Source organism: Puma concolor, chromosome C1 (assembly GCF_028749965.1).
Source record: "Puma concolor isolate L17-30 chromosome C1, mPumCon1.1.hap2, whole genome shotgun sequence".
In the NCBI taxonomy this organism is placed as follows: Eukaryota; Metazoa; Chordata; class Mammalia; order Carnivora; family Felidae; genus Puma; species Puma concolor.
Genome location: NC_141674.1, coordinates 52204237 through 52217843, shown reverse-complemented (window position 1 = coordinate 52217843; position 13607 = coordinate 52204237). Strand labels below are relative to the sequence as shown.

General features: G+C 50.9%; 1 protein-coding gene and 1 long non-coding RNA gene across 2 annotated transcripts; one reads left to right on the top strand and one right to left on the bottom strand.

The window, feature by feature from the left end:
* Positions 1-7965: 7965 nt before the first annotated feature.
* Positions 7966-10838, bottom strand: FOXD3 (forkhead box D3). Its single transcript, XM_086717176.1, has one exon. It carries the CDS (start codon positions 10035-10037, stop codon positions 8592-8594), a length of 1446 nt encoding a protein of 481 aa, XP_086573302.1. The 5' UTR covers positions 10038-10838; the 3' UTR covers positions 7966-8591.
* A 342-nt stretch (positions 10839-11180) lies between these two features.
* Positions 11181-13124, top strand: LOC147578072 (uncharacterized). Its single transcript, XR_015254753.1, has 3 exons — positions 11181-11436; positions 11634-11747; positions 11905-13124. It is a non-coding gene; the product is annotated as an uncharacterized LOC147578072 (long non-coding RNA).
* Positions 13125-13607: the final 483 nt, after the last annotated feature.

Sequence of the window (13607 nt, the reverse complement as noted above, 5' to 3'; positions counted from 1 at the left end):
GAGCCTGGAGCCTGTTTCCGATTCTGTGTCTCCCTCTCTCTCTGCCCCTCCCCCGTTCATGCTCTGTCTCTCTCTGTCCCAAAAATAAATAAAACGTTGAAAAAAAAAATTTTAAAAGCAAAACATGTAACCCATTAAGTATGTATATTGAATATATTGCAGTAGAATGAAATGATGGCTCCCAAAGTGGAGGGTGGATTCACTCACAGTATCCTGTAAGGGGGAGCTTCAATTTATTCATGGGGCCTCATGGATGATGGTGGTAGAGAGGGGGTGATTCAGTCCCCTACCCTAAACTACAATATACACTATCAATATCAGAGTAAAGGAGTCATCAAACTGCTGGAGGTTTGAATGACAGATGTCTTGGAAAAGTTGATATCTTAAGACAAAAGTGAAATTAAGTTTTAAAAAAATCTCTAAATTTTTAAACAGTTACTCAAAAAGATCTGTTGGCTAAAATTCTGAAATGATAGTTATAATACTATAATTCTTCTCTTTCTCTCAGCTAAATTTTCAATAGTAATCTTTACGTGGGCAAATACAGAGTCCACCAAATACTTCCAAGTTCAATGTCAAGACTAGGACTAAGAATTAGTCTTGTCTTTAAATCCAATCTATTAATACTTGCACTCGATTCCCTCCAGCAACAAGAGCAACTTTATCATAAAGTCATAATTCCTGATGTATGTGGAAAGGTGATACTGTTGAAGTACCATCAATAAAGAAGATGTTTCATAGTGGTTGTGATTAATTTGTGCTGATCTTGGTACCACCTTGCTCTTGTAACCAACATTTACATTTGCAAGATGGTAGAATTTGAGAGATGGCTTACTGGTATAATCTGTAACAATGGCAGAGGAAGAGGCTAACTGGGCTCTATAAAGACTAAATCAAGAGAGACCACATAAACTAGATATAAATTTGTAAAAAAAAAAAAAAAAAAAAAGTTGTATTAAGTGTATAAGGCTAAAAAGCATGTTATCTTGATCCTAGTTGGAGGGCAATAGCCAAATAATCTGTGATTTCTTTTTTGTTTATATTAAACAGTAGAATCCACATGAATATTTTTCAGAGAAGACATCTAGTTTCATATGGTTGGGATGACTGCAGGTAAGAGGTGACTATTATGCCAATGGTTACAGTAATGAAAAATAAATTAAACGATTTAGCTTTTTAAAAATGCTTCTGAGGAGGGCACCTGGGTGGCTCAGTTAAGCACTGGACTTCGGCTCAGGTCATGATCTCATGTTTGGTGAGATCGAGCCCCAAGTCCATCTGTGTGCTGACAGCTTGGATCCTGCTTGGGATTCTCTCTCTCCCTCTATCTCTGCCCCTTCCCCCATACTCTCTCTCCCTTTCTCAAAAATAAATAAACATTAAAAAATACTTTTTTATGGTTAAAATAAAGAACATGAAATTCTAACAACCAACCATCCCACAAGACTTTTACTGCCAGTATTGCCTGAATTCAATCCTAGGGGAGGTGGTAGCTAGGGCTCTCCAAGTGGGTCTGAGAACAAGGCCCCTGGACAGCCCTGAAACATGTATACTGAAGATAGAACCCTGATGCTATCTCAAAGCTTTAGCTTTTGCTCACTTCCTCCCACAAACAATAGTTTTAATGTAAAAGCCAAACCACAGTGAATTCTTTGTTGTTTCTAGATAAAGAAACCCAACACATGATAATATGATCATCTTATAAGGTCATCTTTAATATTAAAATCTAAGCAAATGACTCTCCAATCCTCTATATTTTACTAAAGAAATAAAAGCGTTCTATAAAAGAAAGACAGTGTAACAAATAAAGATGCCCCTAACGTTTGGCAAGGTTTGATTCCTCCTCTACTGGAATAATTAAAGCAGAAGCTGGCTAAAAACTGAAGTACCATAGAGGGGGTTTCCTCATTAGGAAGGTGGGACTTCTCATGGTATGTATTCCAGGTAGGAGAAGGCAGAGAAAACATTCCAGAAAATCTAATCACACTATGAACGTGACATGTCTTATACCTCTTAGATCTCTAATAAATGTTTTTAAAATTCCTTCATTTAAAATGTTAACATGGTGCTTATAAAAGCATTATCATAAAGAAGGGGACTGAAGAAAAGGAATGGGAAGAAAAACGGTCCCCAAACTCTTGAGAAAGACTTGATTTGATCAATTAACAGCCTTCCTCATCCTCATCCCCATGGTCCTCTCTTGTCATTCGCTAGACAAATAATTTTAGTTGTCTCTTTTGTGCTCAGCAATGTTAGACAGTAAGAAACTCACAGGGCATCAGTGACAACGCTTCATTCGTTGGCACAGTGGTCTCCAACGAGGCTCAACAAACCGGAGCTGGGAAGTTCCCTAGGGCTTCCCGGAGGAGGCGCTGCCTCCCAGTTGGAGTTTGAGAGCAAAGACAACATCAAGCTTTGGGGGTTGCTCCGGCACTGACAGCAAAGCTCCCTGCGATACCAGGCATACACGCCCCCTACAGAACAGGGTAACGGGCAAAATGTGTTGTCGATCTCTGGGAGAAAACTGAGTCGCGCTTACCATTTGTCGAGAGGAGAGAGTGGAAGGGATGGAGTGAGGAAAAGAAGCAAAGCTCCCCTCTTCAATAAGGCGTGCACTGCAGCCCCTGTTGCCAGATCCATCCCAGGAAGGAGCATTCCAAATGCCCGAATCCGCGGAAGAGGGAGAGGCCAGGGCCGGGATGGCCGAGAGAACTTGCCGCGCATTGACGGCCAGGCAAACAGGACCGGGTTGGTGACACTTGGGTCTGTCCGCCACCCAGCCAGGTCTCCAGAGTCCTCACGACCCTCCTTTTAAGACTCGCCAGGGCTGTGGCCTAACTAGAATGCAGTAAACTTGCTCTCGGTTTCCCAGAGATCCCAGGCTGGGGCTTCCAGGCCGCCCGGCCGGGACTTGTTTCGCGTCGCGAGCTCTCCTAAGCGCTTGCAAGTGGGGCGCCGCGGGGGAGGGCGGGGAGGAGAGTCCCCACCGCGCCCTCCGCTGCCCCCACCCCTGCAGCAGGCACCTTTTACCGATGGGTTTTCTCCCTAATTAATTCAAATTCTCTTCTTCCCTCCCTTCAGACAGGGGGAGCTGGAGTCCCACAGGCCGAGCCCTCCTGGCTTGCGCAAAGGTGGAAGGGCGGGGGCGACTGCCGACCCCAGAGCGCTGTGGATGGGCCGCTGACCTGCGCGGTGAAGGGAGGTGCGGGCCTGGAGTTCCCGCCTTCTTTCTTCCCCTCCCAAATTACGAGGCAAGAAGGAACTCTAACCCTCGGTCCCGGCAGAACCGCCCAGTGCTGGGCTAGGGGCGCACCAGCTAGTTGGGGCGTAGCGGCCTGCCAGGCCTCGGAACCACCCCAGGGTCCAGGACTTCGGTCTTCCTGGAGCCGAATCCCGCTCGGCCCAGCGCTTCTCCGTGTTTGTTGTTTGGTGTTTGTTTGTTTGTTTCCTTTTCTCTGCGCTTCCCAACCTTCTTTGCCCCAGGGTTCAGTTTTTTCCTTTCCTCAAGTCGAACATCCTTACTAGGTAGAGAAGACTTTTTCCTCCTCTGTTCCATAGTTTACGCTTGGGCTGCTGAGTGACCTTGGAGAAGTCACAGCACCTTCTGGGCCTATGTAAAAAGAGGGGAGAATGTTCTGTAGGACTGTTTTTTCAGAAGATACTTCCGAAATTCAGCCCGGGAGGACTCAGACCAGGGAACGAAGGCGTTTCCTCCTCCTCCCCACCTTGCCACTGACAGGACAAAGCTGTGCCCATCAGCACGATGTCATCTGGAAAAGAAGGTCTTTGAGTACGAGCTTTATATTAAAATGGGGGAGGGGATTAATTTAATTCTTATTTTGAGAAATTCTGATGTAAGACACCCCCTCAGGAAATAAAAATAAGATGACAATGCTTTCTTAGAACTTTATGGCTGATTTTGCAGCATTTATTTTCAAATTTTATTCTGTGCAACTGCCCTCCTTGGCTGATCTTGCTCCTGGCAAGCAAAGAATGACCTGTACATTTCTAAGAAGGCAAGGGGAGGGGGTGGTGATAAGAGAAAAGTTGGCGCTAGGTATAACTCTGCCAACTGTTGGGGGCACAGCAAAGGGATGGTGGTCTTTCACACATGTTTAAGATCTGGTTACCTTTAATTCCCCCCGGAGCCCATGTCGTCCGCTAATGGGTGTCTGTCAGCGGAGGGCTCCTGTTTCTCCACTTGCTGCGGAGAGTGGAAACAAAGGGGCAAACAGCAAAGTGGACTGCTCAGCCAGAAAGAAATAGCCAGGCCTCTAGAGCTGGCAATGAGGGCTTCTCCTCAGGCTCAAGGCATGGTAGGACTTAAGACCAGGAGGAGACTCCACCTTTTAAAAGCCTCTTCTCACCAGCCACTTTTACCTTCCAGGTAGACAGGAGCTGGAATAGGTTCTACCACCCTTCTTAGAAAAACCCACTTTTCACACCAAACACCGAGCTTTTCAAAACCAAGCCAAATACTGCTGGTGTTTGGAACAGAGTTGTTTCTCTGTCCAGAAGCCATTAAAAAATATCAAGCAAACTTCTTACATCTCCCTAGCTCCTTACAGTTTATAAAATATTTTTCACTGGCAACAGTTCACCTAATCCTGTAAGCCAAAGCATCAGGTAGACTCCTCATTCTCACGGTAGAGGTAAGGAAATGGAGAGACTCAAAGAAACCAAGCAGCTTGTTCAAGGTCACAGTCACAAAATGCCTAATCCCTGCTTGAAACCCCCCTCTGCAAGGCCTCTCTCATTTCCATTCCTTCCTGTTATCCCCCCCCCCCCCCATGATTGGGCCTGGGCACCCAGAGAATGTTCTTACAACCCCTCCCCACCCCAGAAAGGAGAATATTAACTAATTCAGGATGCAGTTTGCCACCATCACAGACACAGGTGGAGTCCAACGGGCACATGGCTTTGGAACCAGCTTTCAGATCACATTTTCTTCTGGACCGTTCTTCAAGGAACCCACATTAACCCCCCCCCCCCTTCAGCCATTGGCCATTCATGTTTTCCTCACTGCCAAGGCTCTTCCTATAAACCATGTAAAATAAATAACCTCAAATATAACTCTTAATTGCTTCCAAGTCGATGTTTCCTCATCACTAAACTTTATTGCTTCCCAATCTTTAAGATAAACTTCCCTCGGGACTCTGTCCCTTTCAGGAGACAGGCTGAGAGAAGCAGCTTCTCCGAGATTCTACCTGGATGTCCCAGACCCGGAAGATGAACAAGGGTGTCAGGGTGCTCCGAGGCTGCGAGGCAAGGAGAAGCCTCCGAGGGCTGGGCCTGGACTCTGGGAGACAAAACGGGTAAGTTTTCCATCTGCTCGTCGCCCCCTACAGGCCGCATCCGCCATCGCAGCGCGAGCCTATCCTAGCCCGTGCAAGTATTTTGCTCTAGCTAGGTTCATATTTCCCTGGACCTCCGGATTCACCCTCCATTCCCGGAGGGACTGCGTGCGAGGGCTCCACTCAGGGACTCTGCTCTGGATAAGTTCTAAGGACTACAGGCCTCGAAACTGGATTGACATTCTGGAAATGAGTGCGGGAGGAATGGAAACCAGTTTAAATTCGTTTAGCCGAAAGCTAAAATTCTCTCCCATAAAAAATCAACCCCCTTCCTTTTTCTTTTTTTATTACAAATAAACCTGCTTAAGTGGAATAAAAAGTGGATATCAGTCGTGTTGCCTTTAAATCTCAATGTAAAGGGGGATTTCAGTGCCTTTCGTCGCTGGTGCCAGCGTTCAAACCAAATGTGAGTTTCAACCCTCCCCCCACCAAATGCTTACGTTCATTATATATATTTGCATTTTCCCTTCTGCTCTAAACCTTCGTGGTTTAACAAGCTTAAACCAAAAAGAGCTTTCCAAAGGAGTACAGCCAGGTCTATCTCCCAGACATCTGCCAGCACTTTAAACAGCCGCTGGGCCAGCTTGGGGTCTGGATCTGAGAGTTTCCTATTCTCCAAGAAATAAAGGAAGGGGTCCATCTCCAGGCTCTAGTTCAAGGTTGAGAAGTAGCTAGAAGGAAAGTTTCCGGCGGATCTTTGCTCCTCTTCTCCCTGCCACCTAATGCATCGCTGGAAAAAGCCCTGCGGATCTCAAGCGTCGGCTTGTGGCGGAGTGTCAAGCTGCGGGCTCAGGCTCGGCCGGTATTGCTGCTATGCGTGGAAATATGAGCGAGTAATTTTATAAGTAACAAAGGATCAGGGATGGAATGAGGCCTCTGTTATCCAATGTCATTTAGAAGCCTTGGATCAGCAGCTTCTTGAGGCTAAAAGTGAATTCAAGAAGCCCTGCCTTTCCCTTTTCCCAGGGGTGTCGGCTAAAATTAGAAATAACCTCTATGTGTTTGCACAAATCATGTACCATTTGCTGTTTGTGTAAAAACCGATTAGCCAGACACAACTGTGAAACAACTTGTTACTTTTATAGCTGCAACACACAAACAAATTTAGATCCGTTTAGTTTTCCTTGTAAAAGGAGATTAGAGGGGACCCGCCCGGAGACTGTGTGGTCCATAATCTCTTCTCCGTGAAGGTTACTGTTGCTTCTTTCGGCCGCAGTTGATTATCAGGTTCTTGTTTATCAGGTTAAACTATCTCACCCCCAGCAGCTTGTTTTATTTTAGGACCCTGATCCAGGAGGAATGTTTACTCAGGACACAATAATGTTTACTGTTTACCAGGAAAACAGATTCGGTATTTTCCAGGACACGTCTTTCAAAGCGACTCCGTAGCCCACGCCTATAGTAGAGAAATAAGGCTCGGATCTGAAGCCGGGAGGCATCTCCACGACGAAGAGGCGAGGTGGACGCCACCGACAGGGACTGGCTGTGTTTTGCAAGCAGGACGCGCATAGGGCCGAGCTGACAGCACTGCTTCCCGTTCCAGTTTTAAAAAGCGATTTCGCATAAGTAATTGTAACAGCTAAATTAATTACAAAATAATTAGAATTGATGCCGTTTGAGGATATGTTGGTGGTGATGGGAAACGGCTTCCCGCTCTAGATGTTTTCTCTCTACCTTAGTACTTTTAAGGTTACGACAGCTGAAATGCACATTAAAAATAATCTAGGAGGACATCTCCCCATTCCTGCCCTATGATCTCTCATTTCACACTAACCTAGCCTAAGTTTATTTAAAAAAAAAAAAACAAGACTTTTAAAAAAGGGGGGAGGAGGAAGGGATGATGGGCACCTATTTTTAAAAGGGTGTTAAGGCCAGTATTCCTTGGCCTTCGGAACACTGCGGGTTGGAGGGAGAGGCATGCACAGAAATCCTTCAGAAATCAAAATTATGTCTGGATTTATTACTGCCATACAAAAGAGGTATATTATTTAAAAATATTATGAAAGAATAGGACAACTATGTATTATTGATCAGGTTAATATAGATAATACAATTCCACTGCAAAAACTAAACTGCCATAACATACATTTAAACAAAAAACTGGAGTTTATTTACCACTTCCACTAGGGGAATGAAAATAAATACTTTCAAAAATTTAAGATTTAAATGCTAAAATGGGGGGATGTTTGTAATTTATGTTTTTTGAAAGAATAATTGAAATAACCAAGGACTCTCATTATGGAAGACAGAAGTCTGGTATTAAAAAAAAAAAAAGATTGTGCTGTTGTTTAGACTTAGGTTATTTTTTTTTAACGGCAGCTTATTTTTGTCTATAGAAATATCTGGTCATTCAGACTTAATGGGTTGCTATGAACAAGATCCTCACCCACATTCCAATTTTATGTAAAAACTAAAAGAAAAATATTAATACGATTTAAATTAGGCATATTCTTTCCTTTCTCCAATTAAATTTTTCCTACACTCAAATTACGCATAGCTAAGTTTGAAAGGGTCATTACTTGAAACTCCTCAAATTTTTGGGAAAGATAAAATGTAAACACAATTTTAAAATATTGTCGTTTACCTCAGACCTCTAAATAAAACACTAGGGTAAGCATTTTAAAAATTTATTTACAAAGTTGTGTACAACACGATGGAATAACATTTAGAATACCATATATATTCATTCATATATAAACAGACTTTTATAATAGAATGACACTTTTCGCCTTTTGAAAATTTTTTTTATATTTAAAATCTCCCAACGTCTCTATACATTTTCTTCTCACATAAAACTGCGGAGAGTGAACCTTCAAAAAAAATGAAAGTTCAGAGCTCTAAATCTACTGAATTTTTTTTCTTAAAAAAATAAGAACCCCAAAAGGAAAGTCAATAATTTTTATACAAATATGTACAAAGAATTTCCCTCCCACCCCCACGGTACTGAGAGCAGGAGCCGTCGGGGTACATTTTCGGAAAATTCGGTTTTTCGGTTTTACCTGTACAGAAAGCTATTCCCGGCGGGCGTGCGGTGTGTTTGCTCCGCCAGCCTAGGTGTGCGCAAGGGGGTGGAGGCCGCCGAAGGTCGGTGTTGAGGGGTCGGGGGGAGGAAATGGAAGAGAGGCAGAGTCCGGGATTGGGCAGGGGGGCCGGGCCCGGGGCGGGGCGCGCAGACTAGAAGTGCAGCCACCGCCCCGGGCAGCCGCCCGGCCCTCGGTCCCAGCCACCGGCACGTCCCTATTGAGCGGGCCATTTGGCTTGCGCTGCAGCGGCGGCAGCAGCCGCGGCCGAGGCTGCTGGCTGCAGGAACTGTCCAGAGAGCGGCACGCTCAGGATGGGTGCGATGGTGGCCGTCGTCCGGCTCAGCGACAGCGGCTGGTGCGTGGCCATGAGCGCCGCGGACTGCACGGTCCCGGGCGGCCTCAGGAAGGACTGTGCTGCGCTGCCGCCCCCACCGCCCCCAGTGCCCCCAGTTACCCCGGCGCCCCCAGCGCCCGCCGCCGAGCCCCCGGGCGCCGCCGGGCCCCCGCCAATGATGTTTTCGATGCTGAACGACGGCCGCGCGCTCGGCTCGGACTTGATCAGTGACGCCGTGGTGCCCGCAGCGCCCGCCGTGCCCGCGGCGGCCGCCGCAGCGCCCAGGCTGTTGAGCTGCAGCTGCAGGCCCGGGCCGAGCTGCGAGCCGAAGGCAGCCGCTTTGCGGCCCAGCTCGCCCGAGGGCAACAGCGGCACGGCAGGCGGCAGCACGGGTGCCACTGGCGGCAACGCGTATGGGTACTGGAGCGCCGCGGCCGCTGCCGCTGCCGCCGCAGCAGCCGGGTGAGAGTAGGCGCCAGCCGCGGCCGCGGGGTGCAGGCCGTAGGGGCGGCCGTAGGGCCCCGCGGCTCCTGCTGCCGCCGCCAGGCTATAAGCGCCGAAGCTCTGCATCATGAGCGCCGTCTGCTCGCGCAGGTGCTCCTGCTGGTGGCGCTTGAAGCGTTTCCGGCGCCGCAGGAAGCTGCCGTTGTCGAACATGTCCTCGGACTGCGGGTCCAGGGTCCAGTAGTTGCCCTTGCCCGGGTTGCCCGGCTCGCGGGGGATCTTGACAAAGCAGTCGTTGAGCGAGAGGTTGTGGCGGATACTGTTCTGCCAAGCGGGGAACTTCTCCCGGTAGTAGGGGAAGCGGTTGCTAATGAACTCGCAGATGCCGCTCAGGGTCAGCTTCTTCTGCGGACTCTGCAGGATAGCCATAGTGATGAGCGCGATGTACGAGTAGGGCGGCTTCACCAGGCTGTTCTTGGGCTTGCTGGGGGCCAGGCCTCCCGCCGCACCGCTGCCCGAGCCGGGCCCGCCTCCGCTCCCGCCGCCCTCCTCGCTGCCAACGCCACCCTTGCAGCCGTCAGCTTCGGAAGCGCCCGCCTCGCCCCCTGGCCCAGCCCCGGTTCCAGTCGCCTCTTTGGGCAATGCCAGGGGCTGCTGGTGCGGAGGCTGAGGCTGCCCGTGGTGGGGTACCGCTGGCGTCACCTCGTCCGCCTCGTCCAGGCGCAGCTCCGGCGGCCCCACGGGGCTATCGCAGCCCGCGTCGCTGTCCTTCTCCTCGAGCCCGTCGTCGCCCTCGCCCACCACATCGATGTCCACGTCCTCGGCCGTCAGCACCGTCTGGCCGGACATGTCGCTGGCGCTGCCGCCGCCGGAGAGGGTCATCCCTCCTCGGGGTTGGTGGCGGCGGCGGGGAAGGAGCGGCGGGCGATGGGAGTCGTCAGGGGCTGCCGCCGAGCTCAGGGGAAGGGGGCTTGGGTGCTCCGGAAAGATGGGAGAGGGGAGGGGGACGTAGGTGGTTCGGGGCCCTCCCGGCTTGGCTCACACTTAGCAGCCCGGCATCGCGCGGCGCGGGCGCTGCCGTCCGCCCCCCGCGGCCGCGCTCTTCAAACTCCTGCTGTCCCTGGCTCTCGGTACTAGGTGCTCGATGCCGCTCCGGGCCACGGCGGCTTCTCCACGCCGCGCCCCCTCACTTCGCCCGCCTTCCTCGGCCTCTGGCCCGGGCGTGGAGAGCAAGAGCGGCGCAGGCGGGCGCGGGACGCCGGGCGCCCAACAGCTCGGGAGGGCGCGGACAGGGGCAACAGGGGGAGGGGGGTGTCAGGGACGCCGAGCCCCCGTAGTCGAAAGTCCCGTTTTAAGGACTGGCCTGATAGATTACTTTCTACTTAAAGATCCAGCGGGAGGCGGGGCCACGTGACCGCGCGTGACGTCAGGGCCGCGGTGGAGCCGGCCAAACTCAAGTTGGTTCAGGGAATTGTCAACAAAGGGACGAGGGACGCGCAACTCAGCGCCGCACGGTGCGCCAGCATCCCGAGGGCTCCGAGGGCGTCCTGGCCCACCCTGGACCCCAGCTTAGGCTGGAGCCTTGCTCAGGGGTCGAGGGAGCCTGTGGGTGTGAGTGCTGGAGGGTGGTTGTGAGCGCGTGAGGGCGTGGGCCTGGGAGCGTCCGCGGGACCCTGCGGCTCTCGCTGCCCTGCCCTCCCTGCCCCCTCTCCCTTCCCCCTTCTCCACTTTGCCAACACTCCTTAGGCTGGGACTGGGCAACACCGAACGAGATTCTCATCCCCCCCCCCTTTTTTTTTTAAGGAAAAACTTAGTAGCCTCCGTTTTGTTTTTGGGGTTTGATTCTTTTTAGCTCTTGAGTAAGGGCTGCTCATCCGGCTCCGTGTTGCTAATTAGACTTCAGATCCCCTTCTGTCTCGGTGCTCTTTCGGCGGAGACAATTACTGAGGTGACGCGTTCCCTTTCCCCTCAAAGCCAAACCACCTGGGTCCTGCCTTTGCTTTCCCCGCTAGATGTGAGCGTGCTTCTATATATATATATATATATAAATTTTTTCCCCGCGCGGCCACAACAGCGTCAGCTGGGGTTCCCGAAGGTCAGAAAATAGTTATTGATTAATCTATTAGAATAGTTGCCGAGAGAAATAAAAACGACGTAAAATAACAGCGAACCTATAAATAAAGAGGCTGTAACTAGCAGCTGGGAGTTGTTAAACGACTTAGCAAGTGAAAAAGTCGGAAATGAGGCGCTGGGGAAGGAGCCGGGACTGGCAGCGGCCTGGGTAAGTCGAGCGGAGCGAAGTAGAGGATTCCGGGCCTCCAGTTTGGACGCCGCGCTCGGGCTGGGACGCCGGGAGCTGGCGGTGTGACTTCACCGGGCGGCGGGGCCCAGCCTCTTGGGAATGGGGGGCGGCCTCGAGCGTGCGGGTGGGCTAGGCTCTCAGTTGCTGCTAACTCACGTGGATTCTTTCCTCTTAAGGCTTAGGTAAATCCTCCAAGATTTGACTTCCCGCGGAAACCAGTAGCAGAGCGGGTGGAGGAGGCGAGGATGCGGCTGGTACACACCGAGTTTCCTTGGCAAGGAAAATCGATGGTAGGAAAGGCTGTGGGGATTTAACTGGGGTTGAGGGTGGAGGCTCGCAAAACCACCACGGGTGCGTGGCATTGCCAGTGCGTGCGCTTGGACCTCGCACCTCGGGATAGTGCTCCTGACCTGCTGAGTCCGCGATGCGCCACCTCTCCTTCCGAAGTTTTAGGCCGCCTCACAGCGAGCTGCCAGAGCGGGCCGGCCGTGGCGGGCTCCTTGAACCCAAGTCCTGTCTGTCCGCTAAGTCCTGGGAGGAGAATTTTGGCCTCACCAGAGGAAGGAGCACAAGGGGAGCGAGCGGTCCGAGAGGAAATAGTTGGTGAAATATTTACAGAAGACGCTGGGAAACCGATTTAATTCCTGGTGGACAGTGGTGCTTCTGATTCCCTCAGTCTGTGTCTCTCACCTACGACGCTCTCAATCCTTGGCCTAGAAAAAAAAATCCGTAAACTTACTTCATTATAGGCAGTGAGACACATAGATTGACTTTCATCTCCATTAGATAATTTCCTGGCTATAACACTAGTCCATTGGATCTCCATTTCGCAGGACATTCCTGGTTTGTACTGGGGATTGGGGGGAGGGGGGCAGTTACTCCATCCAGAGACAGCCGCGGAACTCCAAAGTTTTTTTTGTGTTTAAATGATCCTCCCGATTCCCCTTTGTACCTGACCCTAAAATGTATCTCTGAGTTGATTTCCGCAGCAGCACCTCTTTGTGGCCCCGCAGGTGCGAACCGTTTACAATGCCATCTAGACAGCCTTCCGTGAAACCGACGGGAGTGGCGCGAGCTGGCTGCCCCCTGCACCCAGCTGCAACTGTCCGAGCAACGCAATAATTACAAAAGGAAGGTTGGAAGGACAAAAAAGAAAAAAGAAATCCGAAATCTGAAATTCAGAAATTACTTTTACATAGCTTCAGTTGTCCAGCTCCAATGCCAGGCGTGGGCCCCAAGCCCCATTACAGCCCAAGAAGCTGGGCTCTCGTGGACGCGTGCCGTGTGTGTGTGTGTGTGTGTGTGTGTGTGTGTGTGTGTGTGTGTGTGTGTGTGTGTTGAGAGAGAGAGAGCGCCTGAGCGTGGGAGTGGGAGTGTAGCGGCTCCGGGGGCTGCCCTCGGCAGCCTTCTTAAAGTAGCCTCCAAATGAGCCTAATTTCGATTCTGCTGTCCGCCAGGGCTGGCTCTCAGGACTCCTCGGCGCGGTTGGTCGCTGCCTCACCCTCCCTCGGCCAAGACCTGGCCTGATCCGTCCATTCCCTGGTGTCTCATTGGAACCTCCCTGGAGGAAGGGGTGGGGGGTGAACAACTCCCAGCCGCCAGTTCCATTTGTTGCGCTTTTTTCATTCGACACAATAAAAGTCAAATTAATTGATTCATACCATTAATTACGGCGCGTAGCGTGAAAAGCAACGCTTCCCCTCGGTTAGAGATCTATTGTGCTAATCTCTTGTTCAATCAGTGTTACCATCTGATGCCGGGTCTGGCCCTTACAGAAACTTTTCGACTCGATTAGCTAAATGATGAGACATGCAGGACCTACTGGCTGCGGCCCCGACGTCCGTCGCCTGTGCCGGCCCAACCGCTTAATATCGATTTCCAGCCAAGGCAGCGGATTTTCCCGCGACCACCCTGGACTGGGGAACCCGCCACGGGTTTCCCCCTTCCGGGCTGACTGTAGCACCAGCGCAACCTCCCGGGGCCGGAAGGAGGCAAAGCAGCGGCCCAGGTGGGAGGCCGGAAGGTTCCCGCAGTCCTCGCTGCGGGATGCCGCCGGGGCGGAAGGGCTGGAGCCCATAGCTGTGCAGGGACCTGCCTTTCGCCGACTAGATTCTGGGCTAAGTAAATCCTGTTTGCCTCGTAATTGCAGT

What these genes read in the sequence shown, in the direction of transcription:
- FOXD3 (XM_086717176.1), bottom strand. Translation starts at nt 10,037, where the DNA reads ATGACCCTCTCCGGCGGCGGCAGCGCCAGCGACATGTCCGGCCAGACG.